At 46.2% G+C, this 26480-nt stretch overlaps 1 protein-coding gene across 1 annotated transcript in view; it reads right to left on the bottom strand.

Moving 5' to 3' along the window:
* The window catches only part of SETD6 (SET domain containing 6, protein lysine methyltransferase), a 214090-nt gene that overhangs the window by 81371 nt on the left and 106239 nt on the right, over nucleotides 1–26480 (bottom strand). The window contains exons 5-6 of the mRNA XM_086947804.1: nucleotides 18356–18550; nucleotides 17798–17915 (exon numbers count right to left, since the gene is read on the bottom strand). Of these exons, the coding sequence (XP_086803930.1) occupies nucleotides 17798–17915; nucleotides 18356–18550 (313 nt within the window). The remainder of the gene's footprint in view (nucleotides 1–17797; nucleotides 17916–18355; nucleotides 18551–26480) is intronic.

The raw sequence follows: 26480 nt of genomic DNA, 5'->3' as shown, positions 1-26480 counted from the left end.
TTGGAGAAACAGGCCTAGACGGTGGGAATCTGCGATTACAATTGTCCAGCATGTGCTGCAGACTCATTACCAAAGACAGTGGTATCTGTGTCGTTTTTTCCGCCATAGGTGCCTCTGACCTGTCTACAGGAAATAGATCTGCCCCATCTTCGACGTTCTCTTCCTCCTCCTCATCATAATCTTGGCACTTGATGTGTAGCTCGGATGGGCTAGTCGCTTGTCTAAAGACATTGTCCATGTCTGACCCATCATTGGAATCCTCCTCCGGGACAACAGACCAACCTTTGCTGCTCTGCTGCTTGCGGGGGCAGTGGCTCGACACTCCATAGCCACACGCCGCGAGGGGAACGGCTGGCTGACCGCGAATGCCGTGAGGACAACGGCTGTAGTTTCCATCGGGGAACTACATTACCCAGCACCACCCGGGGCTGGCGCACACCTGACACGCGACCAGCGCGCCCGGAGGCGCTTCAAGAGGCTCACGTTCCCCGAGACTTCTGGGGGACAACAGACCAACCTTTGCTGCTCTGCTGCTTGCGGGGGCAGTGGCTCGACACTCCATAGCCACACGCCGTGAGGGGAACGGCTGGCTGACCGTGAACGCCGTGAGGGCAACGGCTGTAGTTTCCATCAGGGAACTACATTACCCAGCACCACCCGGGGCCGGCGCACACCTGACACGCGACCAGCGCGCCCGGAGGCGCTTCAAGAGGCTCACGTCCCTCTCGCCCCGCGAGTCGCGCGTGGGAGCTGCCCGGGACAAGGGCGGTACAGTCTTTGGCAGTCGATGGCAGGAGGCTGGGCTGGGCCCCCCCTGAGAATACACAATGGGCAAGCGGAAAAGTTCTGCGTTCACAGACCAGGGAGGTAAGAAAGCAAAAATATCTAAACATTCTGAGTCCATCATATCTTACCTCTCTTCAGCGATGGGGGCACTCACTAAGGAAATCGCTAATGCTGAATCTGAACTGGGCTTACCTCTCACCTTACCGATATCGCCCACACATTCTACTGATATTGGAGTGGTGTGGCTCACTGGTTAGAGGCGGCAGACCCGGAAGCAGAGGTTGGCCCGGGACCAGGGTTCGATTCCCGACGCGGCAGGGTCTTGGGCCAAGGTCAGCGGACTCGATATTTCTCGCCTCAGTGCCTACTCTAACCATGGGTCCCACTCAGCAACTCTGGGCAATAGCTCCACTAACGGCCCCATCAGCGCCGGGGATGCTTGTCTTCACCTTGGAGATGCCCAGGAGGGACCATCTCACAGGGAAAGCCAGGATGGGTTCCCCAGTGGTATACAGCGCCGAGACGCCCCTTTGCTGGGGCAGCTGTGCGCTTTACAAGTATACGACATTTAACATTTAACATATAGCCCTATCGGTCCCTTTGGAGCCAGAGGTGCTCATTCTAAAGGCAAATCCAACTGTAATTCCTGTGGGGTCCCCTTCAACAGAGGGTAACCAGGTGACTGTTTTGCTGGAGCCTGCCCTACCGCAGGCCAAAGACTCAAAAAACATTTCTAAACGGAGGAGGAAAACAGAGGGGAAGGTTCCAACACAAACACAGCATGATGTTACTCTCGGAGACCAACTTGAGTCCTTGTTTACTGCACGCATTGAACCCCTAGGGCTGGGCATTGCGAAGGACATTGTTGAGACTTTGAACACTTACCTCACTGGTTTACTTACAAAATGCACCCTAATTGATAAATTGGTTAAAGATTTTGCTACCATCTCATCCCAGTTGGCAGGGGATAAAGCGCCATGTGATGTTGCACCCAATAATGATATGGAAATAGCTGATTCCAGCCCACCGAGTTGTGGGAGGGCCCCCGATACAGATAGGGCAGGATGTCAAATAGGAATCACAACCAGTCCGAGCCCAGGCTCAGGGGACACCAAGCAAGTAGAACAAGTGAGGGGCAGCAATACTAATAAAACAGCACCATTTAAGGGGCAAAAGGTCCGACAGTTAAATACGGAACTACCCCCAGAAGCAGCCCCCTTAGTTGCAGTCTTTGTGGGGGTACCTCCTCTGGTAGAAGGGATGGTTGAATCGGCTTCTGCCCTAATCAACAAAGCAAAGACATGGTGTGCGGGGGCATGTAGTGGCGGGACGGAAATTGCCAATAAAGTAATATTCGCACACAGGGTAGGGTGGATAGGGAAACGACCCAAGCAAATACAGGGTGACTGCATCATTGTTAATTTTGACCGCCCTGATGTGGCTTATAGACTATTCTGGGATGGGTCAGATATCTCGGGGGATGATCACATGAGACCTATTCCCCTGGGTTTTTTTTACCCACCCTTACCATTAGTTCTTGGTTTCCGGGATAGTCATGCAGGGCGAATGAGGGGGAGTATGCACCCAATAGCAGGCGGGCTGAGATCAGTGACACAGAAACAACATAATTCCGGGAGAGACCCAGGTGCTGGATCAGTGTTGAATGTAAGTTCAGCGCACAAGGCAAAGGAGGGGGAGGCATTGACCCTGGTCAATCGATTTTCACCCCTCTCGGACATCGAGGAAATCGATTGACAACCAGTTCCAGTACAAGCCACTCGTACCAGGCCCCCTATTATGGGAGAACTGGGAGTATGCAAGTTGATTAGCTGGAACATCGCAGGGGCAAGAGCAAAGAGGAAAGATGTAGCCTGGTTGGAGTCATTAGCGCCCATGACATCATAGCATGACAGGAAACCTGGGATACTACATCTGAGTTCTGGATAGATGGTTTTATTACCTTCACTACACCAGCAGTTCCTAGCAGGTCTGGTAGGGCCAAGGGTGGTCTTATGTTCCTTTTTTCTTTGAACCTGAAAGGTAAATTCAGGCAGATTAATTGTGACTCTTTAAATCTTCTTGCTGTAGAATGGGTAGCTTCACCCAATTGTACGGTTCTTATAATTAATTTTTATAATGCTTGGGATAGAGATAAGGAAACAGAGCACTTAGATTGCTTGGACAATTTCCTCTCTACGTTCAGTCAGAATAATCACACGAATTTGACTTGGTTTTATTAGGTGATTTTAATGTGCACTTATGTAGTGACCTGTGTGTGGTAGAAGAAGAGGTAGACATGTGGAGCAGCCAGGCACCCCACTTCGAACATTCTAAGGGGTGGGAGGCTTTTGAGGAGTTGCTAGCTAATCATAACTTGTATGAAGCAAATATTACGGAGGATGGGGGGAGAACGGTAACTTACAAAGGTTTGACTTCTGGTTCTGTAGTTGATTACATTTTTTTTTTTTTTTTTTTATCGCCGGGCTTCTTATCCAGAGTCAAGACCTACAATGCAATTGTTTCTGCCCACAGTGACCACAACCCGTTTTTGCTTGCGGTCACGTGGGGGGAACGATTGGACACTAACCCACTATCTGATATCCAGGGTCCAGCCCTATGTCCCACAGACCAGGGGAGAAGGCTCAAATGGGCAAATGTGGTCCCTGGGAATTTTATGCACGAAATACTACCCAGAATTGCGGGTCCAATGGGGATCTGTCAGGAGGAAGGCTCCACCGCACGTGAAGTCATGGGAGCCTTTGAGCACATTTGCGCGGAAGTCTCTGATGCCTTAACGGTTAAAGGCACCCGGGGGGTGGAAAAGAAATCTAGGTGGTTCGATGTTAAGTGCTCCAAAGTACATAGGTTGCTAATGACGGCTCTGAAAAACACCCCGAGAGACAGGGCTGAAATTGCAGAGGCAAGAATGGTGTATAAGGCCACCATTAAGGGGAGAAAGCAAGCTATAAAACAGGCAGCGTGGGATAACTTAAAATCTACAGACGTCTTGCGGGATAGCTCCCAATTTTGGGCTACTGTGATCCAACCCTTTTTTTCAGATAACGACAATAGGGTAATGGATTGTATCATACCAGATGAAAAGTGGCTTAACCACTTTAGCACAGTGTATGGCAATAGTGATCCGGATAGCCTGTACAAATGCTGGGAGCCTCTAGAGTGTGTACCACTGGTTTTTACCCCGGCCGAGGTGGAGAGGGCCATTCTGGAAACATCTAAAAAGAAGGCCCCGGGGTCGGATGGGGTGCTTGGTGATTTCTATATGCACTCCCCAAAACTTTGGGCGGGGGTCCTGAGCCAAGTTTTCACAGCTGCTAATAGTAACATCTTCCCTAACAGCTGGGTTACATCAGTCATCGTGCCAATTTTTAAGAAGGGCCAGCGCGATGACCCGGGGTGCTATAGGCCCATTTCCCTCCTAGACTCTGCTATTAAGATCCTAGGCAGAGTCTTATTGTACTAACTGAGAGAAAACATCGAGAGGAGGGGTGGATTGTCAAACCTGCAGTATGGATTCAGGGAGAAAAGAGGCACTGTGGATCAATGTCTAAACCTCCAATTGTTAATATCAAAATACACAGTTGCCAAGGAGGGGTCCTTGTTTCTGGCATTCATGGACCTCTCCTCGGCTTTTGATCTAGTAAATAGGGCAAAACTGTGGGCTGTTTTATTGGAGATGGGGGTTGACAATTCACTTGTGAACTTTATAGCTTCCCTACATCAGGAACTCTTTGCTAAAGTAAGAGTTACAAAAGAGGGTAGGTGCACTACCCACTTCAAATCAGAGAGAGGAGTGCGGCAGGGCTGCATCTTGGCCCCCCACCTTTTTACTATCTATATAAATGGCCTTGAAAAACACTTGGAAGGTGGGGGGGGGGGAGGGGGGGGGGGGGGATGTACCGCGTGTAGGAGAGATAAGAATACCTGCTCTCCTATACGCGGACAATGCAGTCCTGATAGCACGGGGGTGGGCCTTCAACGCCTGTTAGATTCATTTGGTGCATTTATGGATCAGTTGGACCTGAAAATTAACACCAATAAGTCCCATACGATGGTGGTGACCCACAATAGAAGGAAGGATAAATCTATTTCTCTGTCTTGTAAGGGGGAGGTAGTGACCAGAGTCACACACTTTCCCTATCTGGGTGTGACCTTTGATGAGAAAGGCACCCGGGGCCCCCAGATTAAGTTAAAGAAGCTTGCCATGGCAAGAGCCGCTTCAGCCCTTATGGGGTTTGCTAGCAGGATGGGAGCGAGGCCTATGGAGGCTATTTCAAAGATATACAATGCTAAGTGCATATCCATAGCTATGTATGGTGCGCCTCTATGGGGGTATTTGTCGCATGAAACTCTTCAAAGGGCAGAAAACAAGTTTTTAAGACAACTCCTTTCCATCCCCCAATCTACCCCCACCTACTCGATTCACGGGGAGTTGGGTATAGATTATGTAACAGACAAGCTCAGATTGGCTCCCCTAACATGTTGGTTGAAGACATGGCTAAACAACGAATTAACTCTTAACCACGCCATCCTGGAGGATCTCATGTCTCTTGACCATAGGAAAAGAATTCCTTGGCTGGAGTACGTGAGACAGACTTTTGAACAGCTTGGTCGTCCAAACGTATTCTATTTGCCATCCTCTATTAGAATAGAGGACATTGCTTGGGTTAAAAAACACTTGTTGGGAAATATGAGATTGGCTCGGGAGGAACTAGAATTAACAAAAACAACAGTTAGATTACATTATATGCTGTTATCCTCCCCTTCCCTGGAGCCCTACCTCGCTTTTGTAACTAAACCCTTCCAAAGACATTTGCTAATTAAACTCCGATTTAATTTAATTCCATACGTGCTGGGTTGTTTTCAGTCTTGAAGTTTACCGGAAAGGGGACCGCCATGTAAATGCGATGAATTCTCCACTCAGGACACTATGCACTTTATGATGTTTTGTACTCTATATAGGGATCCGAGGATCAAATATTTGTTACCGATTTTAAAAGAAGAAGGGTTTACTCAAGTAAGGCCAGCTTTGGTGTACCTACAGTCCCTTGGCAGTATTCGTATTACATATTCTGTGGCCAGTTTTTTAGTGGCAGCATATAGAATTAAAACAAGGACTTTGCCTGCCACTGTTGTAGCACAAATTTAGGAAACAATGTGCAGTATGATCAGATAAAATGATTTGCTTTGCCTATTTTGCACACTTTACATTATGAAATTTGGTTGTTTTAAATTGCATATATTGTTGTTGTTTTATGGCTTTTATGATTTTAAAACAAATCGAATAAAGTGTATTTTGACTGACTGACTGAAACAATTGGTCAGGAAAGATAGAACCACTCTTAATAGGACTCAACTGTATAAGAGGCACCCGTTTAAGCGTGGAAGCAGTGACCACTGTGAAGGTGGTAGCCGTGGCCAAGGGATGGTGAAGCGTCGACGAGCCCGTCGACGTGGTGGTAGATGCTCCCAAAGCCGGCTGAGGCGTTTGCGCCGTGTCCACAGACAAAGAATCCGTAACTGAAGACGGATGTGATTTAGCCTTCGTCGACGAAGATTTTTTCACCGGCGACGACGTCGTCGACGAGGGTAGAGCCTTGCTCGTCGACGACGATGGTCCCGTCGTCGAAGGTTGGACCGTCCACGGGGTGGCAACCGGCGACGAAGTCGTCGTCGACGGTAAGGCTGCCGTCGACGAAGTAGTCGTCGACGAGGAAGGTCCCGTCGACGGACGGCGGCCCGTTGACGATGCTGTAATCTTGGTCGCCGACGAGGAGTGCGTCGACGAATGACGCGTTGACGGTGGTTTCTTCGTTGACGGAGCTGATTTGATAGTCGTCGACGAGATCTTTAAGATAGAGGTAATGGGTCTCACCTCATGGGAAGCCGCCGACGAGGTGGACGTCACCGACGTAGTCTTGGAAGACATAGAACATGTCGTCGTCGACGTGGAGACCGCATCCACGGATTTCGTCGTCGACCGACGCGTCGACGAGCCCGTCGACGAGCCAATGCCCATTTTTAAGGATGATGGCATGGCTTTGGACAGTGGCGCCAGAGAACCAGGTCTCATAGGCGCAATTGGAGGTAAATCCTGTGGGGAGATATCCTTAGAGATTTCTACAAGTCTACTTTTCTTGAGAAAAGGAGAAGGCATCTCGGTCTCCGACCCACACTTCTGAGAGGTCGTTGACTGGAAAGAAGAGACACTCTCATCCTCTGAGACCACAGTGTCAGTAGTCTTCAACTTCTGAAGCCACAGAAGGAGACGGGCCTCTCTGTCCCTTAAAGTCTTAGGTGGAAAAGTACGGCAGTACTTACAGTTCTTCACTTCATGGTCCGGGTAGACAGTAAATACATTTACTGTGTGGATCTTCATGAAAGAGACGCAATTTTCCACATGATGGACAAGGTTTGAACAAAGATTTCTTTGAGGAAGACATCTTAGAAGAAAAAACAGCTATGTAAGAAGAAAAACTGAGCAGAGCTCAGGGAGACTCCCTTCACACGACGTGCAGTAGAAAATCTGAGGACTTGGGATTCTGAGGAGAAGGTTCTAGAGGGAGCTACAGCCGGATTGGCTAGAATGTGGACCAATACATAATGACACTGATATGTTACTAAAGTGAGTTCTCCCTTAGGCTTTCTATGGGCCTATTCTGTTCTATGGTACTTTTACATTTTTGGATATTTTACTGTATTTATGTATGTATATATATATAATTACGGTAGTTTTTATTTATATATGCATATATTACTGCTATTTTATGTACCCTGGGACTCCCACTTCGACGACGGGGAATATTCAAGCATGTGAATCTATGAAAGACACCCCTAATACTGGAGAAGTGCTACCACTTGTATACAAAACAAGAATGTTAGTCAGTATCGTCTGGAGCATTCACGTTTATGTTACCATATGCGATGGACAAAAAATATCTTTGATGGTGTCAAAGAAATGGGTGACATTAATGTCTGCTGAGAATAGGAGGCTTAGAGTGAGCTATTGTTGCTATTCAGTAGCCAAATTGTTGGCTCCACATACACCATTCAATATTTTGCAAATGCTACTTACCAGTATGCATCTGTTCTTGGCATGTAGGGCTGCTGACATTCATATCTGTGCATAGACCGCCACCTAGTGTTGGGTCCGGATGATTGCACATTGTTGTCCTGGAAGAGTCTTCGAAGTATCACGAGATAGGTGGCTCCTCCCCTGGACTACAGTGCGCATGGGCATCGCCTCCATCCCCAGATTGTTTTTAGCCATTGGCAGAGATGGAGTGAAGAATGTGAGTGATGACCATGCTATGAGCATATGTGTTTGTATGAATAAATACTGCAGCTGCTACAGGCGCCGGGGAGGAGGGCGGGCGATATGAATGTCAGCAGCCCTACATGCCAAGAACAGATGCATACTGGTAAGTAGCATTTGCAGTTCGAGGCATGTGGGCTGCTGAATTCATATCTGTGCATAGAATACATAGCAGTCCCTCCATTAACGGCGGCCGCCCGTGCCAGCTGCAGCAGTCTGAAAAAGCGTTTTTAGAACAGCCTGACCAACAGCTGCCTGCTGTTTGGAATGCACGTCTACACAGTAGTGCTTAGTGAAAGTATGTGTGGTAGACCATGTGGCTGCTCTACAGATATCTTCTAAGGGAATGTTACCTAGGAAAGCCATAGAGGCCCCTAACGTCCTAGTGGAGTGGGCCCTCGGTGGGATAGTGAGAGTGCGCTTAGCTTTAGCGTAGCAGATCTGAATGCACTTTACTATCCATCTAGCAATCCCTGCTTTGGAGATAGCGTTTCCCTTGTGTTGTGTGGCAAAAGCAACAAAAAGCTGTTTGGTTTTGCGGAAATCTTTAGTCCTGTCCACATAGTACATCAAGGCCCTTTTCACATCAAGGGTGTGGAGCATGCGCTCCGCCAGCGTCTCTGGGTTTTGGAAAAACACCGGCAATTCAATTGTTTGGTTTATGTGGAATTGTGAGACCACTTTGGGTAAGAATTTAGGGTTAGTGCGGAGCACCACCCTGTTAGCATGTACTTGGAAAAATGGTTCTTGGATGGTGAGTGCCTGCAACTCACTAACCCTCCTTAGCGATGTAATTGCTACTAAGAAAGCCACCTTCCAAGTCAGAAACTGAAGCTCACAAGAGTGCAGTGGCTCAAAAGGAGGACCCATCAGCCTTGTAAGAACCACGTTGAGGTTCCATTCCGGAGCTGGTGGAGTCCTTGGTGGAATGACCCTTTTGAGTCCTTCCAGAAAGGCCTTGACAGCAGGGACCTTAAAGAGTGACAGGTGCTGCCTATTCTGGAGGTATGCTGCCATAGCAGACAGGTGAATGCGGATGGAAGAGTACGCTAGATTACATCGATACAGGTGAAAAAGGTAACAGATGATGTTTTGAATGGAAGCATCTAGCGGGTCAATGTCGTGGTTCACACAGTAGATGACAAACCTCTTCCATTTAGCCGCATAACAAGCTCTAGTAGTGGGCTTCCTTGCCTCCCGAATGATGTCCATGCAATCGGGAGGAAGATTGAGGTAGCCAAACTCTAGGACTTCAGGAGCCAGATCGCCAGGTTGAGCTGTTGCGGATCTGGGTGCTGAATGTCGCCATGGCTCTGCGTCAGAAGGCTGGGAGTGAGATGAAGCCTTTGATGCGGTACCACGGAGAGTTCCAGAAACGTGGTGTACCACGGTTGGCGAGCCCACGTTGGAGCAACCAGGATGAGCGTCATCGAGTGTTGCCTGAGCTTGCGTGCCACCAGCGGTATCAGAGGTGCTGGGGGAAAAGCGTACGCAAATCTGCCTGACCAGTTCATCCACATCGCATTGCCCTGTGATTGGGGGTGTGGGAACCTGGCGGCGAAGCTTTGGCATTTTGCGTTCTCCTTTGTGGCGAATAGGTCTATCTCTGGATGACCCCACATTTGGAAGTACGGTTGGAGTACCGATGGATGTATCTCCCACTCGTGCATTTGATGGCTGTGCCTGCTGAGGAGGTCCGCCATCTGATTGTCCTTGCCCGGGAGGTGCTCTGCCATGAGGAAGATGTTCCTCTGAATGGCCCACTTCCACATGCTCTGAGCCAGATGAGACAGCTGTGGAGAGTGTGTGCCCCCCTGTTTCTGGATGTAGTACATGGCCGTCATGTTGTCCGTCCGGATCAACACAACCTTGTTGCACAGATGTACTTTGAACGCCTTTAAGGCCATGAAGATTGCCATCAGTTCCAACACATTGATGTGCATCTTCCTCTGCTGTAGTGTCCATAGTCCCTGCACAGTGTAATGGAGTACATGCGCTCCCCATCCCTGGAGAGAGGCGTCCGTCGTCAGGATAATCTGTGGGACAGGCTCTTGGAATGGTTGGCCTTTGCAAAGGTTTTGTGGATTCCACCAATGCAGAGTTTTGTATGCCCGACCGCTCACCAACACTAGGTCTGTCAGTTGCCCATGAGCCTGAGTCCACTGACGTGCTAGGCACTCCTGAAGCGGACGCATATGTAGTCTCGCGTGCGGGACAATGGAGATGCAGGAGGCCATCATGCCTATCAACTGCATGAACACCTTCGCTGGAAGCGAGTGTTGGGGTCTGAACCGTTGGATCAGCGCCTGGATACTGGCGATTCTCACTGAATTTGGCTGCGCAGTGGCCGCCAGAGTGTTGATCGTTGCGCCCAGATACTGTCGCACGTGGGCGGGCTGGAGATGGGACTTGGGGTAGTTCAGTGAGAAACCCAGATCGTGCAGGAGATGAATGGTGCGTGACACATGGTCTACGCACTGCTGTTCCGTCCTTGCCTGAATGAGCCAGTCGTCCAGGTAAGGAAAGACGTGGACGTTTTGGCGACGGAGATGCGCCGCCACAGTAGCTAGGCACTTCGTAAATACCCTTGGTGCCGTGGTGACACCGAACGGCAGGACCTTGAACTGGTAATGCTGGTCTAAGAGCGTGAATCTGAGATACTTCCTGTGGGAAGGATGCAGGGGGATATGAAAATAGGCATCTTTCAGATCCAGTGTAGCCAGAAAATCCCCCTGCTGGAGCAGGGGAAGCACTTGCTGCAACGTGAGCATATGGAAGTGCTCCGAGAGTATGTACCAGTTTAGGGGCCTGAGGTCCAGGATAGGTCTGAGGGATCCGTCCTTCTTGGGAATTAGGAAATAGAGGGAGTAAACCCCTGTTCCCCGCTCTCGCAATGGAACGAGCTCTATTGCCCCTTTTTGCAGCATAACTAGAACTTCCTGCTGCAACAAGGTCAAATGCTCGCCTGACATAGGACGGCTTTTTGGGGGTATGTCTGGTGGAATGGAAGTAAGCTCTAGACAGTACCCGTACTGGATAAGGGACCTCACCCACCTGTCCGTGGTGATGTTCTTCCACGCCGGCAGGAACTGCTGAAGTCTCCCCCCAACCGGTGTTGCATGGTCGGGGGGCAGTGACAAGACGTCACTGCTTGTTGGTGGTGGTGGACCTGGAGCCATTGTTTCCACGTCCCCTGCCTTTGGTATTATTGCCTCTGTAACCACCTCTACCCTTGTTGTTATACGAGGGCTGGGTGTTACCTTTGTAGTATTGTGCGGACTGGGATGCCTGTCCCCGGGAGGTGCCTTTTGAATTTGAACGGCGAAAGGGACCACCCCGAAACTGCTGACTTTGCAAAGCCCCCATCGACTTTGCAGTTTCGGTATCCTTTTTCATTTTTTCTAGTGAGGCATCCACCTCAGGGCCAAACAGATGGTCAGGATTCACTGTTTGACCTAAAATAGTGGTTTGGATGTCGGGCTTGAACCCCGAAATACGAAGCCAGGCATGACGTCTAAGTAACACACTTGTATTGACGGCTCTAGAGGCTGTATCTGCCACGTCTAGAGCACATTTGATGGATGCATTTGTAATGAGTTTACCCTCCTGAATGAGCATCTCTCCTGCCTCCTTGTATTGGTCAGGCAAGTGTTGCAGAATGGCCTCTAATGTGTCATAATGGGCCCTATCATAACGTGCAAGCAGGGCTTGGGTGTTAGATATTCTCCAGATGTTAGCTGCCTGTGCAGCAATGCGTTTGCCCGAGGCCTCAAAGATCTTGGACTCTTTGTCTGGGGGAGGAGCGTCACCAGTAGTTTGAGAATTCGCCCTTTTCCGAGCGTTGGAAACAACCAAGGAGTCCAATGGAAAGTGTCCCTTGATATAAGTGGGATCCGTGGGTGCCGCCTTATATTTCCTGTCGATGCGAGGGTTGACCACCCGCGCCCGGGTGGGCTCTTTGAAAACCTCCGGTGCATGTTTAAGCACCCCTTTAAGCATCGGTAGCGTTTTGACCTGCTTTTCGGCTACCGAGAAGGTGTCGAATAAGAAGTCCGCATCCACGGGGTCTGAGTGCAGCTCGACGTCGTGGTTCGCCGCAGCTCTCTCTATCAAAGCATTGAAGGCCGCCGAGTCCTCTGTCGGGGACGTCTTGGCGGTGAAAAGTTGAGTGTCCTGACCCGACTGCGGGTCTTCTGCGTCGCCTCCTGCGGCCCAAGGCACATGCTCCTCCTCCGGATCCGAGTACGCAGGATAGTTGTACTCGGCATCTTCCTCGTCCGCATCGGCCGCGGGGGAATGCGTCGGCAAGTGTTCCAAGGCCTGTGGGGACACAGGTTCCACCAGAGCCGAAGAGTCCGCAGAGTACTTTTTATTCTTGAGCGGGATCTTAAAAGGTTCCAACGCCGGCTCCGACGTGATCTTTCGTTTGAGGAGCGACAGTTTCCCGGTGTTGGCGTCGATAATGACCTCACGACGCTCTTCTACCGCAAGCGGTTGGAGCCGAAGCTTCGACACCACCAAGGCAGCTTTCGGCGTTAACACCTCCCCTGAATGTCCGCCCTGTTTCGGCGCGAAGGCCTTCGGCGCCGACTTGGGTGGAAGGATGAAACGAATAGGCGTTTTCTCTTTAGTAGGCTTAGGCGTGAGCGTAGGCACTACAGTGTCCTGATTGGGAACCACCGTGGTCTTTCGGATCCGCTGTAGGGATTCCTCCACTTTCTTTGTAAAGGTTGCCGAGGGTTGCACCTGCTCGAGCGACCCCTCATCTTCGAGAGCCTGATCGCCGGTAGGCTTCTTCTTCGGGGCCGACGCCCTATGCCTAGGCGCGTCGTCGCCCTGACGCTTCTTCGAAACCGTCTTCGGGTCCCCGACCCCTTTCGGCGCCGACGCGGTCGCGTCGGAGACCTTCGCCTTTGGCGTCGACCCCGAGGGCTTCGGGTCGGCCATCTTGGCGTGGCTCTTCAAGTCGGCCATTTTGGATTTCTTGGAAGTTGACGCCTCCAGAACCTTCTTTACCAACGCAACTTTCAGTTTCGGTTTCGCATCCGAGGGTGCGTGACCAGTTGGTTTCACTTTTGTTTTCTTCAACAGAAGTGATGGCTTAGAAATGTCCGTGACCGGGCCCGGAGGCGGGGACGTAGGACTGACAGGCAGATCTTGGGTAAGGCCCGAAGGCGATCCCTCGACCTGGGCCGTATGAAGGGGAATAACCCCTGAGTCTGATTGGGGATGCTCCTCCTCTGAGCTATCTCCCATCGTGGCACAAGCCTGATCGTCGTCCCCTACCTCGTCGGAGACTTCGTCAAGGTCCGCGTCACCCGCGTCGTAGTTTTCCTCCTCGGACGCGGGGCCAGAGTCCGACTCTCGCACGTCGTCTTCTCCCTCGACAGATTCCTGGAAAATGTCATCTGGTGGGGGCGCCGAAGCCGACAATTGAGCCTGGAGCCGATTGGCCCGGCGAATCTTTAAAGTCTTCTTGCTTCTGAACTTCGAACACGCCATGCAGGTGTCTTCGCGGTGATCCGGCGACAAGCAGGTATTGCACACAGGGTGCACGTCGAGGTGTGAATATTTGGAGTGACACAGCGGACACTTTTTGAATGGAGTCCGCTCCATAGCAAAAGTTGTAGTGTAGGCCCGTCCGCGCCGAAGGCACGTGGAAGGGCAGCAAGAGATAGGAGCTGAGAGTCAGAAAGAAACCCGTACGCAACTATACCGACGCCCAGCCTAAAGACCTTTTGGTCTCGAGTAGAAGTTGAACAACTATCGGTTCCGACAGAGGGAACCGAAACACATCCGAACCCAATGGCGGAAAAAAACAATCTGGGGATGGAGGCGATGCCCATGCGCACTGTAGTCCAGGGGAGGAGCCACCTATCTCGTGATACTTCGAAGACTCTTCCAGGACAACAATGTGCAATCATCCGGACCCAACACTAGGTGGCGGTCTATGCACAGATATGAATTCAGCAGCCCACATGCCTCGAACACATAAATATTAAAATAAGTAATTCTTGTTTAAGATCCATCGAGACTACATTAATAGTTCCACATGAAACAAGAGGGTTTTACAATGAGCTAATGAAAGATGGTTATAATGGTTATTGTAGGATATTATTATGCTACTGGAGATCATAGTTATTTTTTTCAGCAACCGTCAGAAACCAGATCCTGTTTTTCTGATCGACACAAATCATGAACACAGTGAACTAAGTGGATTTACTACCCAGCTACACAATTTTTTTGTTCATGTTTATTTTGGTAATTCGTTGTTTTAACTTGTTCTCTCCTTTCCCTGAGGCTACAATCTTGCAACCCACGTAGCTATCAAAAAGTCAATAACTTGGTGGAATTGTGATTCTGAATTACCAAGCACTTATGCGATTGAACTTATTTTAACACCCGCATGTGGTTAATCTATCAGCAACTTGCCTTCAAATGGTCATTTAAAAAATTTGTCGCAGGGAGAATTTCATGAACTGCAGGTTCTGTGAGTTTAACTGCCATTGTAGTGGAATACCTCCTTCCTCCTACAGTCAGATGGGGTTCAGCGCACCATCAACTTCTGAACCAGAAGCGGAAGCCACCAAAAATGCTTGCTTGAACAAAGGTTCACAAACTGGTGAAAGAATTTAGCCGTACTTCCATACTTACTATTGTTGAATCTGAGTCTACACTGCTTTCACAATTAAAAAACTACTGAACTGATTTACCATAAAACACATTCATTCTGATGAAAAATCTATTCTCAAGTTAAGTTTGGCATTAAACTGTCCATCAGTTTTTGCTCCACTGAAGTACAAAAACATGAACATATATCTTTTTTGTAATTTTCCAAGGGTCATTTAGACTAATAAGGCCCCCCCTTCCTTAACAATCTGCACCACGTTTGGAACTAAGAACCAAGAGCAAACAATACAAATGCTCCAAAACTTTAAGATTTGAATATGTGGTAATTTCCCCATTATATGTACAAGTATGTATGTATAATATATACAAAAAGAACAGCAAGCCAAGCTCGAGACGAACAGCCAATAGAAAAATTGTTTTCAGATAACTAAGCTTCAAGAAACTTTCCTACTAAAGCAAATATCTTTCAATCAGACTGGCCAGACGAATGAGGGCTACACCTTAAGTTATAATTCTTATTCAAACTCCAAAAGACGCATTCTGATGAAAGATTAGCTTAAATGGAATATTGACGCATGTGAAAAAAATGTCAGCCTTAGAGTGACGCAAACACTGTGACGTAAAAACAAATTATTTGCAGCCAAGGTAGAGTTTAGAGTGTAAGTGGTTGTAGGTTGGGTACTGTAGGTAGGGGTGGGGCAGTTCCCACACAGAAAGCATTACGCCCATCTCTATTCACCTTAAAACACCTAATTTAGGTTCACAATCCGATATGCACATTTTCACATTTTGTATTACACTTGTGGCAAGTTCCCTGTCTCCAGTCCTATAAAAAAAATGTGATCTTTAGAATGGTCTTTAAAAGAGTGATCTTGAAAAACTGCACTCAGGATTGTTAAAATGACAGGATTTATACTCATGGCAACAGGTACTTGAGGCAGGTGTACTGGACCCAGGGCATGGCTGAAGGCTACTACATGTGCCAGTACTCTCAGCGGGTACTAAGGGTAAGGGTACTAAGCATTAGTGCTCCATACAAGGTGTTGCCAAATGTCCATTACCTGGATGCAGGCCATGCCTACTGAGTTCTGGGTAAGGGCAATGGGCACAGGGGAAAATACACCAAAGCCCACTGGGTGATCTTCAGCCATGCACAGCAGACACTGTGGTGGAGGGCATGGCTTGGGGTGTAGTAAACATCCATAGCCTGAGACACGCAAACCTCACGGCACAGGGCTAGTCTTTGATCCTCTGCAGAGTACTCCATGAGTGCCGTGGCGTCTAATCAAATTTAGTCACTAAAAAGCAACAACATTCTTTGAAGAACTTCAAGGAAACAACGATGGTTTAATCGCATCCCAAATAAAGTTATATTGAAGTAACAAATTTCTAGTAAAAGCTTTGGCTGAATGGATGCTATGGTGACAATCGACTCCCTTCCAAAAAGAAAATCACCCAAGAAATAGAAACCTCTGCACATCATTCATGGTGAACTATTGTTTCACAACTTCACTTACTGTACTTACTATTCATGACCTCACAAACTGTGACCAATAACAGTGATGACATCACTGATGATAGATATCACATTACCATTATCAACATTGATAAAGCCTAAATTGACTCCCTGTTTCCACATCTGTTGAGAATGGAACCAACATCTGGTTTCTAGACAAACTGGCTACAGGGGCAGCAGGATCTTAGATGTTGTACTGCAGTATTCACATTACAAACAATTTCTATGAGATTATGTATTTCTTATGAGACACACTGCGGTATGACTTTGGTGCTAATTTTACATGACTGTCATGGACATCGGTGATGACATGGACATCGGTGATGACCTCACTGATGCTACAGACTGTCAAGAATGGAAATAAAGGTTGATTCAATATACAACAATGAGGGGAGTTAGCTGCCAGCTGACACATCTTTTGCTACAAATTTGTTAAAAGCACATCTATTTCCCGATAGGAAAATGGGCATGCGATGCCAGCAGTAATGTTATTTGTGATGTAATCACACATCAAGTGTCAGATGATCACTGCTGGGAGGCTTTATGGTTGTGCAGTTCAACGCAGCAGAATGAGTGGATCTAACGTACTGGATAGCAAGAATAACATCCTTTTATCTGTTGTTTTTAGAAGAAGTTGGTGTTTATATTATATACATGAATTGTGATCTCAATAACGAATCATAATTCAGGTCTAAAGGGTTTTTTCTTAAGTGACTAAATACTTCACACACACACACACACCCCAACATTCAAAGTTGAAAACTATCTGAAAGCCATCAACCTCTCACCACCCTTCTTCAATAAATCCCATAGGTAAAATAGGACTCAAAAGCAAATTCATAGACCTACTTTCTTTTTGCCAGGTCATGGTGGAAAATGTCAGAAATAATCTCCAGGAAGCCTTTTGAATATTCGTCGCATACACATTTTAAGACTCCTGCTATATCATACCCACTTTGCATACTCATGTTCTCCTTAGGCATCAATGTATGGTCAAAATCCACCAATTTACCTAGCTAGTTTAAGGTTTGAGGGATGAGGTAAGTTTATCAAACAGAATTTGCTGCTTTGGAAGCCTCGGCTAGATAAAGGACTACGATGACAGCCTGTAAATGGTTAACATGCAGATCATCCCAGGCACCACAGTGTATTGTTCATCCTGTGCAATGAACAGCAGTCTAGGTCTAGAGTTTGAGGAGATGCTAACATCCAAGGAGCCATATTCAAGTAAAAGGGAACTTCCATATAATAAAACAGCGCAAATATCACACTGTTGGCTTTAACCAACCAAAATGGAGCTGGAACCAGGAAATTGCATGGGCCTCGGATTTGCTTAAGTTCATAGACAGAATAGTGGGGGGTCTAATGTAGCAAACTAAAAAAACACCACTAAGTCTGAATGGCACATTTATTAAGTACTTCCATTTCTCAAGATCTTATGCCTTCCAAAATGTATTTAAAATAAATAATTGGCTGAGCTTACCAATAACTATACTGTTTATTACCTTGCAGCCCTCCAGCCCACAATTTACCTTAGAAAATTCCAAATGTGCATTGTGGTCAGCCACGTGATTTAGGATATCTCCCACAGGGACCATCATAGGAGGGATGGGCTGTTTCATTTGTTGTTCGTCTTCGGGCTCTTGAAAGCTTTGGGTGGATAGTCAAGGGAGAACATGTTAGGTACAGTGCATCATCTCGCCAAAGCAACCAACATACACTGGGGAAGAGTACACAATATGGATCACACAAAAGTGTGAGTGTAGAAGGTAAGGTGTGTTTCACTATTGTTGCCCTTGAAGATACTTTTTTTTTTTTTTTTTTAATGGTAGTACAACTGAAGATTAGTTTTGATTTACAAAATACAGTGAACTCTGAAAGGCTTTCTTACAGAGGGAAATCACAACTAGATAGCCAAGAACACACATTTGTGGTAGTAAGCAATATAAAAGTAACATGTCTGTTTTCAAATGCGCACTTATTTTAGTTAACAACAGATATGAAGACTAGGGAGGATGGTGTAGCAATGAAAGATGATTGTGCTGGGCACCGAACATGTCGCTTTTCTTATCTGTTACTTGGTAGCTCACCTGTAAGCCATGACAAAAGCCACCAGCTTCTTATACAGCTCGGCAGTATGAGTTTCTGGCTGGAAAAGATCTGGGTAGGACCTCATAAAGGGCAGCACTATGGTGGAATACTCCAAGTGCATGTTGTCAAGGTCCTTCTTTACCACCTCCGGCACACCAGTACCCTGAAGCAGTCTCTTACGCTCATCCTCTGGCCTGTGGCAAATGGAAACAAACAGTAAAGTATAAATGTACATCTGGGTAAAAATCGTCTACGCAGTAAACAATGGCAGTGTTTATTTGAGAGCGTTCTTTCCTTTTGGTAAAGTTTCCTTGGGTGTCACCATTTTAAAATGCCTCATTGGGTAATAAGACCTCTCCCAACCATCCTGTGTTTTCTACTCCTTTTGTGGGAGGACCCTCTGTATTGCATAAGTTTTATTTTTAGGCTGTCCTATGCCAGAAGGGAGCAATTCAGCCAGTTAGGGTTTTCTTTGCATTCTGAATGAATAGGTCTCGTTGAGCTATTCACTTGTGACAAGGACAGCCTGAAGCTGCTGAATCTTAAGCTCTGGCAGGATACAGTAGAGCAGTGATCTCCATCAAAATTGGTAAGTTGTGTAACATTCCCTACACCATACAAACCTGGAAGACAGCAGGTCAAGTGCCAGCACAATAAAACTGTAAGTCAATATATGAACCCAGCTAAAGATGATGAACCACTGCACGGATTCCAGGGAGCAGATGCTAGAGTTCTACTGCCTTGTGTTTAAATGACAATCCTGCAAAGCAGTCCGAGAACGGAACTGCTAATAAGTAGGGATGAAAGCATTCAGAAGAGGAAGGAAAGGAGAAAGTAGGTGCACAGTGAAAAGAAGAATGGAAAAATCAAATAATGGCTACTAAATCGTTCAAATGGGAATCAAGGAAAATACCTCTATATCTTCCATCATGTTATCCTGCTAAAAATAGATAAATAGGAGTTGGGAAAGAATGGGATCAAGAAATATGTGTACATATATAAACCACAGTGCACAACCAGCGTGCTGGGAGCACATGAATCAAGGCATCTGCTCATTTGTTTCATCGCTTACAAGCTCTACAGAAAACTGCCTAAACTCACAAGGTCAGAGGGCCACCCATTACGAAACCCCTCAATCTCAGGGTATCACCTAGACCTTGAAGGACTTAGTTAAATTGCCCAGATGTGGAGAGAAGAATTGCTCGGACTCTGTGGATGACATCCCACGTATTCAGCTAGCACTTGCCATGCTCAGTTAAACAAGCATTTGCAATGTAATAGGTCTCGCATTAGGAAAGTTTGAGGTATTGGTATTGTAAATGACAAATTTTTTATTTATGTTTTGGTTTTGAAAATCGCGAAATTAATAGCTTTGTCATTTACAATGCCAATAATTTTAACTTTCGCAAACGTGACACTTGTAATGCAATACGTGTTGTATTTACATGACTTAGATGTATTAATATTACAAATAACAATGGCTTTTATTTTTTTAATAATTAATACTTAAATAAAAGTTATTGTAATTTATAATGGCAATAGCTTAAACTTTTGTAAATAACTTTTGGGAAGATTATGTTCAGTGTATTTTATTGTGATGAAAATCCAAGAACAGAAGTGAAATATTAACATCTTTTGTGCACAAATTGGTCCATGCGGCTGACCGAAGCATTTGCGGCTGGCAGGACGGTAGCGCCGGAATCAGATGTGCACATTTAGGGACATGCTGTGGGTAACAGAAAAGGGATGTGGCTGGCGGGATAGTAACGTCGGAAGCAACAGAGCCCGTGTATATGCTGCTAATATAATAAAGATGATACTAAGGCAGTAGAGGGGAAAGTAAGCCTGGGCCGGCCGCTGGGAGGCTAATGAGACAAGCTCTTGGCATTGCTGTGGGGAGAGGGGGGGGGGGAGAAATGCGAGACACGGCCGTGAAAAGTGTGAAGCAGGGGGCGGGGGAGCGGATCCCTTTGAAGTGAAGCTAAGCTCTCCGAGGCAGGAGGCTCGGGCAAGCGTGTGCACGAGCACATGCACTCGAAGAAATCCGCGATGGTTTCAGAGCTTGGTTGAGCCTCTATACTCTTGTCCCTATTATCGCTTGCGCGATTAATAGGGCGAGACCTAAAAAAGCATTTGCAATGCTATAGGTCTCGCAACTGCAAGTTTTCGAGCTATTGGTATTGTAAAAGGTATTGTAAATGACAATGCCTTTAATTTATGTTGTACAAACCAAAACATAAATAAAAGGCATTGTCATTTACAATGCCAATAGTTGAAAGTTGCGTAAATGCGAGACCTATTGCATTACAAATGCTCGTTTCAGGAAAATTCTTCCTCACAGACCCTTGTAAGAGGCAGCCTGTCAAGCCCTGGGTACTGCGTAAGGCACGTGATATCCCACATTAAGAGCACTGTTTTTAAAGGTCAGAGTTTTTACCGTCCTTTTAAGTAAGTACTTCCAGGGTTGGTTTCTTGTCCTACAATGTCTGTAAAGCAGAACATCTCTGAACCGTGCTTGCGCGTTACATCCTCTGCGGAGGCTACAACCTCTGTACAGGCTGCTAATTGTTGATATGTCCCTTATTGACTCCCAGCTGAAGGAGAGGGCCTATTAAGAGCGATAAAAAAACTGCCATGGCGCATAAAACATCGGAGGGCACTTAACAACTGATGTCTGCAGAACGCGAGCATTGCGATTATTAGTGCCCCTTTCTGAACCTCACCCCAGCACACAAGCTCCTTTGTCAGTCCTTTGTTCCCCGCTCTCACTCGCTTCAGAAAGACGTTTTTATAGCTCGACTCGGGCGAGTTTGTTCCAAAGTTTAGGGCCCACGTAAAATAATCCTTTGTCACGTTTATTTATGGGGATTCCTGCAGCCAGATGAAGCTCTAGAGAACACGACTTCAAACACCGGTAACAGCAGCACTATATAGCGTCTCATATCACACTTCTCCTGGGGTATCTGTGACGCAGTTTAATGTAGCTCAGTCTGCTGACTTACAATGATGGACGGCTTTTTTGACCTTGGTGGTGGTTTACACCTGCTTCTCAGATTACAGCACGCCCTGCAGCTGGTGAAAAGAGGTGCAAGTGGCACAGTGTGGTGAAAAACAGAGGTGAAATGGGCAGCACTGAAAAAAGGTGCGCCCTCTGAAGTTTTGTGGCAGATTTAACACCTCATCTGTGACGTGGCCGCGGTGCAAATGGTGACGGTATAAACCACAGTAAGATCCCAGCAAGAGGACTGCAGAATCCCTTAGAGGGCTAGGAGAAATGGAAGGGGGAGAAGGGAGGCCTTCATCTTCATCAGGAATCCTGGATGGGGCGTGCATAAAAGGAGGCAAAGAGGGGGAGGGATCCTAAAAGCCTTCTGTGGTGTTTACAGCAAGCAACTGAGCCAGCTGACTGGGCGGCCTTCAGTGATTCTTTACGCCTGTATTTAGCTACTTATTTATGTTTTTGTTTTATAAACTTGACTGAAGTTAATGTTAATTTGTAGCAATTACAAATACATAGAAGCGGACACTTCATTGATATGTAGACTTTGCTCGTTGTCGGCATGCTGAATTGGTAACGCTTTGTGGCTGAGACAATCAGAGAGGAAAGTCAAGTACCATAGAAATGTTCATAATTTAAATTACTTAAAATAAGATTCAATCCTCCCAGACGTTTTCTTAACCACCATGTGTTTTTATTTTCCTGTACGCTGCATGCATTTCACTCACATTCATTTATTTGCTCATATTAGCATAGAGCATGCAGTCCTATTTGGGGTGCAAAGTGGCCCCTTGGACCCCGGTGCCATAGCACCTGCTGCACTATTGATAACTTTGCCCCAGTGCAGACAACCATCGAACCCCTCTCTGTGAAGACACCTTGGGAATGCTCAACTGCTGTCAGTCGGGACGCGCGCCCTGCAGGTGCTCTCTGCAGCTCTCATTACCACAGAGACAGTCACTGCTGCTACCACTCTGGTCTGTAGTAAGGGGCTCGTGCAGGGAGGAGGGTATGCAGGAAAGCCCATGCTTTGTTTGCTGGCTGTGCAGTTCGGACCGCCATGTTAAAGAAAATTGTAGAGAGTGGTTTCCTTGTTATTAGTTTATTAGTGTATACATCTTTAAAAGAATGTGATATTACATGGTGTTCTGTAGTCTAGAATGTTAAGTGTGCATCTGGTCATTATCTTCCTGTAAGTTGACTGGATTAGTCGTGGGTTATTCTTTGGAAATATATCTACAAGTTCTTTGACTATTCAACTTTGGAGTTGTCTTCTCATTTATTTTAAAAGAACTTCCTACATTAATGCAGCTATCAGAAGGGAGGGAAGGCTATGTGAGCAGAAGCATCGCTGCTAATCTGCCGGAGGGAGATGAGGCAAACCAGCTCCGCTCTCGAGCTGCACGGAGAGGGGAGCTGAATGCAACTTGACCATGTGCCTGAAAGTCAACGCCTGAGAACATAAGAGCGTGGATAAAACAACAATGTACCCTTAGGGTGGCTTGTGAGGCTGGACCTACAACAGCGCAGCAGTGTAACTATCTGCCCCTCCTTCCTAGCCCGTGCGTGCGTGCAGTCAGAGAGGCTTTGCCGATGTGCTGAGGCAAATTCTGTTTACTACTAAGTTTCAACAGATATTTTGCATACATCGCAATGGATGGAAACTAGGGGTCTGTCTTAAGGGACGAGGAGCACGCAGTGATGTGCCATCTGTTTTGGGGTATAGTTTTTTTGATCATGTAAACTACAGGGACTCATAGAGAAAGTGGCAAGTGTGTACTTTGATATGAACTATACCCAGAGCAAGTCTGTGTGTAAGAAACCTTTACTTTTTGTTTTCAGCATGCTGCGAATTCTACAAGTGAGGGGGAGGGGTTTGCACTGCTCCGCCGTCTTCCACAGTCCACAACCCTCAACTTCTTTTCCGGAGGCTCAAAAAAAAAAGCTAAGATAGATAAAAACAAGCGCTAAAACTCAAGCGCGGCCCCACGGCCGCAAAAGTTAATTGTTATCAGAGAAGGGGAGCAGGAGGTGAGCCTGCGGCGCGCTTGCGCCTGGTAGAGCGACGGCCCAAAGACCTGAGAGGAAAGCTAGATGGCGCCTGTGCGCGTAACCGCAAGCTTTAGGCCACATGCAAATGCGTGTGGTGAGCTTTTTGAAGCCAACTTACTAAAAGTCTCGCCAGAGCGGCGCATGCGCTGACTCAGGCGAGACCTAATAAGGTAGGCCAAAGCGTCAGTGGTATGATTAAACAACTACCTCTGAAATCACGAATGCCTAAACCACGAATGCTAATCAACGACCAAATCCTAACCACTGACTACGAGGACTGCTCCATAGCTCTTCGAGCTCGACGGTCCCCGATTGTCTTCTTGGACCGGAACGAAGCACAGGCCTCACAGTCTCGACTCTCGTGCTCTGGGGAGAAGCACAAGTAGCAAACCTCATGAAGGTCGGTGTGGGGAAACTTGTGTCCACACTGAGGGCACTTCTTAAACGATGTTCTTTCCATGAGCCAAAGGCCCAATGGCGCAGTTAAGCCAGACGACCCCGACGAGCGATAGAATGGAGAAGTGGGTCCTCTCTTCGACACAGGCAACCGGAATCAGTATCGAAGACGAAGTTGATGTTGTTTTAGGGATTCGAGAATAGATCGGTAACGGGACCGAACGATTAACACATCCGAGCCCGATGGCGGAAAAAGACAATATGAGGATGGAGTCGATGCCCATGCGCACTACGGTCTAAGGGAGGAGTCACCCAGCAGACAAAGACTCTTCCAAGACAACAACAAAGTGTAATCATCCGGGCCCACCACCAGATGGTGATCTAATGCAAATGTGTGTGGTCTGCAGCCCATATGCCTTGAACTAATTGTTTCTAGCTCAAATGGTTCAAAAGTGACTGAAAATATTATATGTGTTGCCTCGCAATGGAAGGCCCTTTGCAAAACTGGACTGGTCACCATTCTGTTGCCTATGGATGTTAAACTGGTATTAATGAGGTGCAACCAATGCCTAGAGAGTGTTACCAAGTTTAACAAACATTTGCAATGCTATAGGTCTCGCATTTAAGCTTTTGTCATTGTAAATGACAATGACTTATTTAGGTTTTGGTTTCAAAAACATAAATAAAAAGCATGGTCATTTACAATGCCAATAGCTTAAACTTGCGTAAATGCAGGCCTATTGCAGTGCAAATGCTTGTTGTTTCTAGAAGGCGGGTGGTGTTATTTTTGGAACCCCAGTCCTGGCATTCCCCACCAGAGTTGCCCATAAAAGTAGTGCAGTGTTTAACAAATTATTGCAATGCATGCCTCCTGCTATATGTTACTGAAGCCTCATAAAGGTTGCATGTGTGTTGCAGGGTGTAAGTTGTCTCTCATGTACACTTCAATGCATGTACTTGTAGTTGTTTACTTTGCAAGGTGCAGGTTTTTGCCACTTACAATAGTTGTAGGTTTCAAACACCACGTTGTTCAGGCACAGTGCAACTGCCAATTGATTGCACATTGTTTACCAGGCCACTTGCCGCTGACTTTGGTTTGATTGAATATGTTTATACCTTTTGATAAATAATAAAAGAGATACCTCATAATGTCTTGTAAGATCTTTATTTTGCTCTTATATGCACCGCAAAAGATGTAAAACATTCCACAAAGCTGCTCCTACTGCTGCCATTTTGATGAAAGTGTATTCTGTGATAAAATACACAAATGACAAAGATATAACTAATTTCCAGATATGACAGTGCCGCAAATCTGGTTTGTGAAGTAAAATGAAGTTGCTACCTCCAGCTTCATCCTGGAGGAAAATACCTCCAAAAATAACGCTAGAAAACTGTAGGTAAGTGGGATCAAAATTAGCTGCATAACTCAATTAGGGTGAAATCCAACAGTAGTGGTAACCATGGCAGGCTCTCCACATTTTTGGAGATAAACTGTCAGTGGAGGAAATGTAATTACCTCCAATATTTTTGGAATAATGGGCAGGTTAAAAAGACTTTTCTAAGGAACAGAAAAATATGAAAATACAGATTCTGTAGCAAATATTTTAACCTTCAAAAATGGATTTTACTCCCCATTAGCACACACATCAAAATCAGCACCTAATTTTTTCTTTTTTTGCAATACTAATATTTACACTCAGACGCTTACCTCAGATTTTAATTACATTTTCTACAATGCTACTAACCGTTAATCTCCAGAATGAATTAAAGAAAAATATTGCTGGTATTGACATTTGATTGCGGAAAATCTATTTTCACTTTGCGAACTGGGCCACGCTGTTTTTAGAATGTTTATTTATTTATAAAGTTGTCATCGAATATGAAAATACTCGTACAGTAGGCATTCCTAGAGCTGCAGAAAAAATGGTAAAAAAGAGAGCAGAATGGAGGAAAAGAAAGTAAGGAAACCAGCGAAAAGGGCGATCTTAGTGATGAAAAAGAACCTGCTAGAAATAGAATCAGATAAAGAAAGAGCAAGTGCCAGGTGGTCTGTTCTTAAAATGATAATATATATATATTCCAGCAGCGTGCAGCATGCCACATCAACTTACTTTATTTCTGAGCACTGAGTTATAGAATCTGAGAAAAAAAATGCAAAATGGCGGAGATCGATTTAAAAAAAAAATACACGTCAGCATAACATCAGCTGAAAACAATCCTACAGTGCCATCTACTGTCCTCACAAGGTAAATTAAAACTGTCTCTGTTCAAGATTGTTTATTAAAACTAGTTTTCATTCAAAGTGATCTTTAAATTAATTACATTTTTGTTCCTGTTTATAGGTCGGAGTCGTTGTTAAGGCCACTCGTTGTTTAATAAAGTAGTTGTTGAGGAGGTCGTGGTTCAGTTCCAGGTAGTTTTTTTATGAGTCGTTGTTAAGGCCACTCTATGTTAAACAAGCATTGGAAATGCAATAGGTCTCGCATTAGGAAAGTTTGAGCTTTTTGTCTTGCAAATTAATTTTTTTTTATTTGTGTTGTTTTTGAAATAGCTAAAATAATAGCTTTGTCATTTACAATGCCAATAGTTATAACTTTCGCAAATGTGACACCTATAGCATTTGTAATGCAACAGGTTTTGTATTTACGTGACTTAAATATATTGATATTAGAAATAAC

This window comes from Lissotriton vulgaris, chromosome 12 (genome assembly GCF_964263255.1).
Source record: "Lissotriton vulgaris chromosome 12, aLisVul1.2, whole genome shotgun sequence".
Classification (NCBI taxonomy): Eukaryota; Metazoa; Chordata; class Amphibia; order Caudata; family Salamandridae; genus Lissotriton; species Lissotriton vulgaris.
Note: the sequence above shows the minus strand (reverse complement) of the source record. Positions and strands in the feature narration are given on the sequence as shown.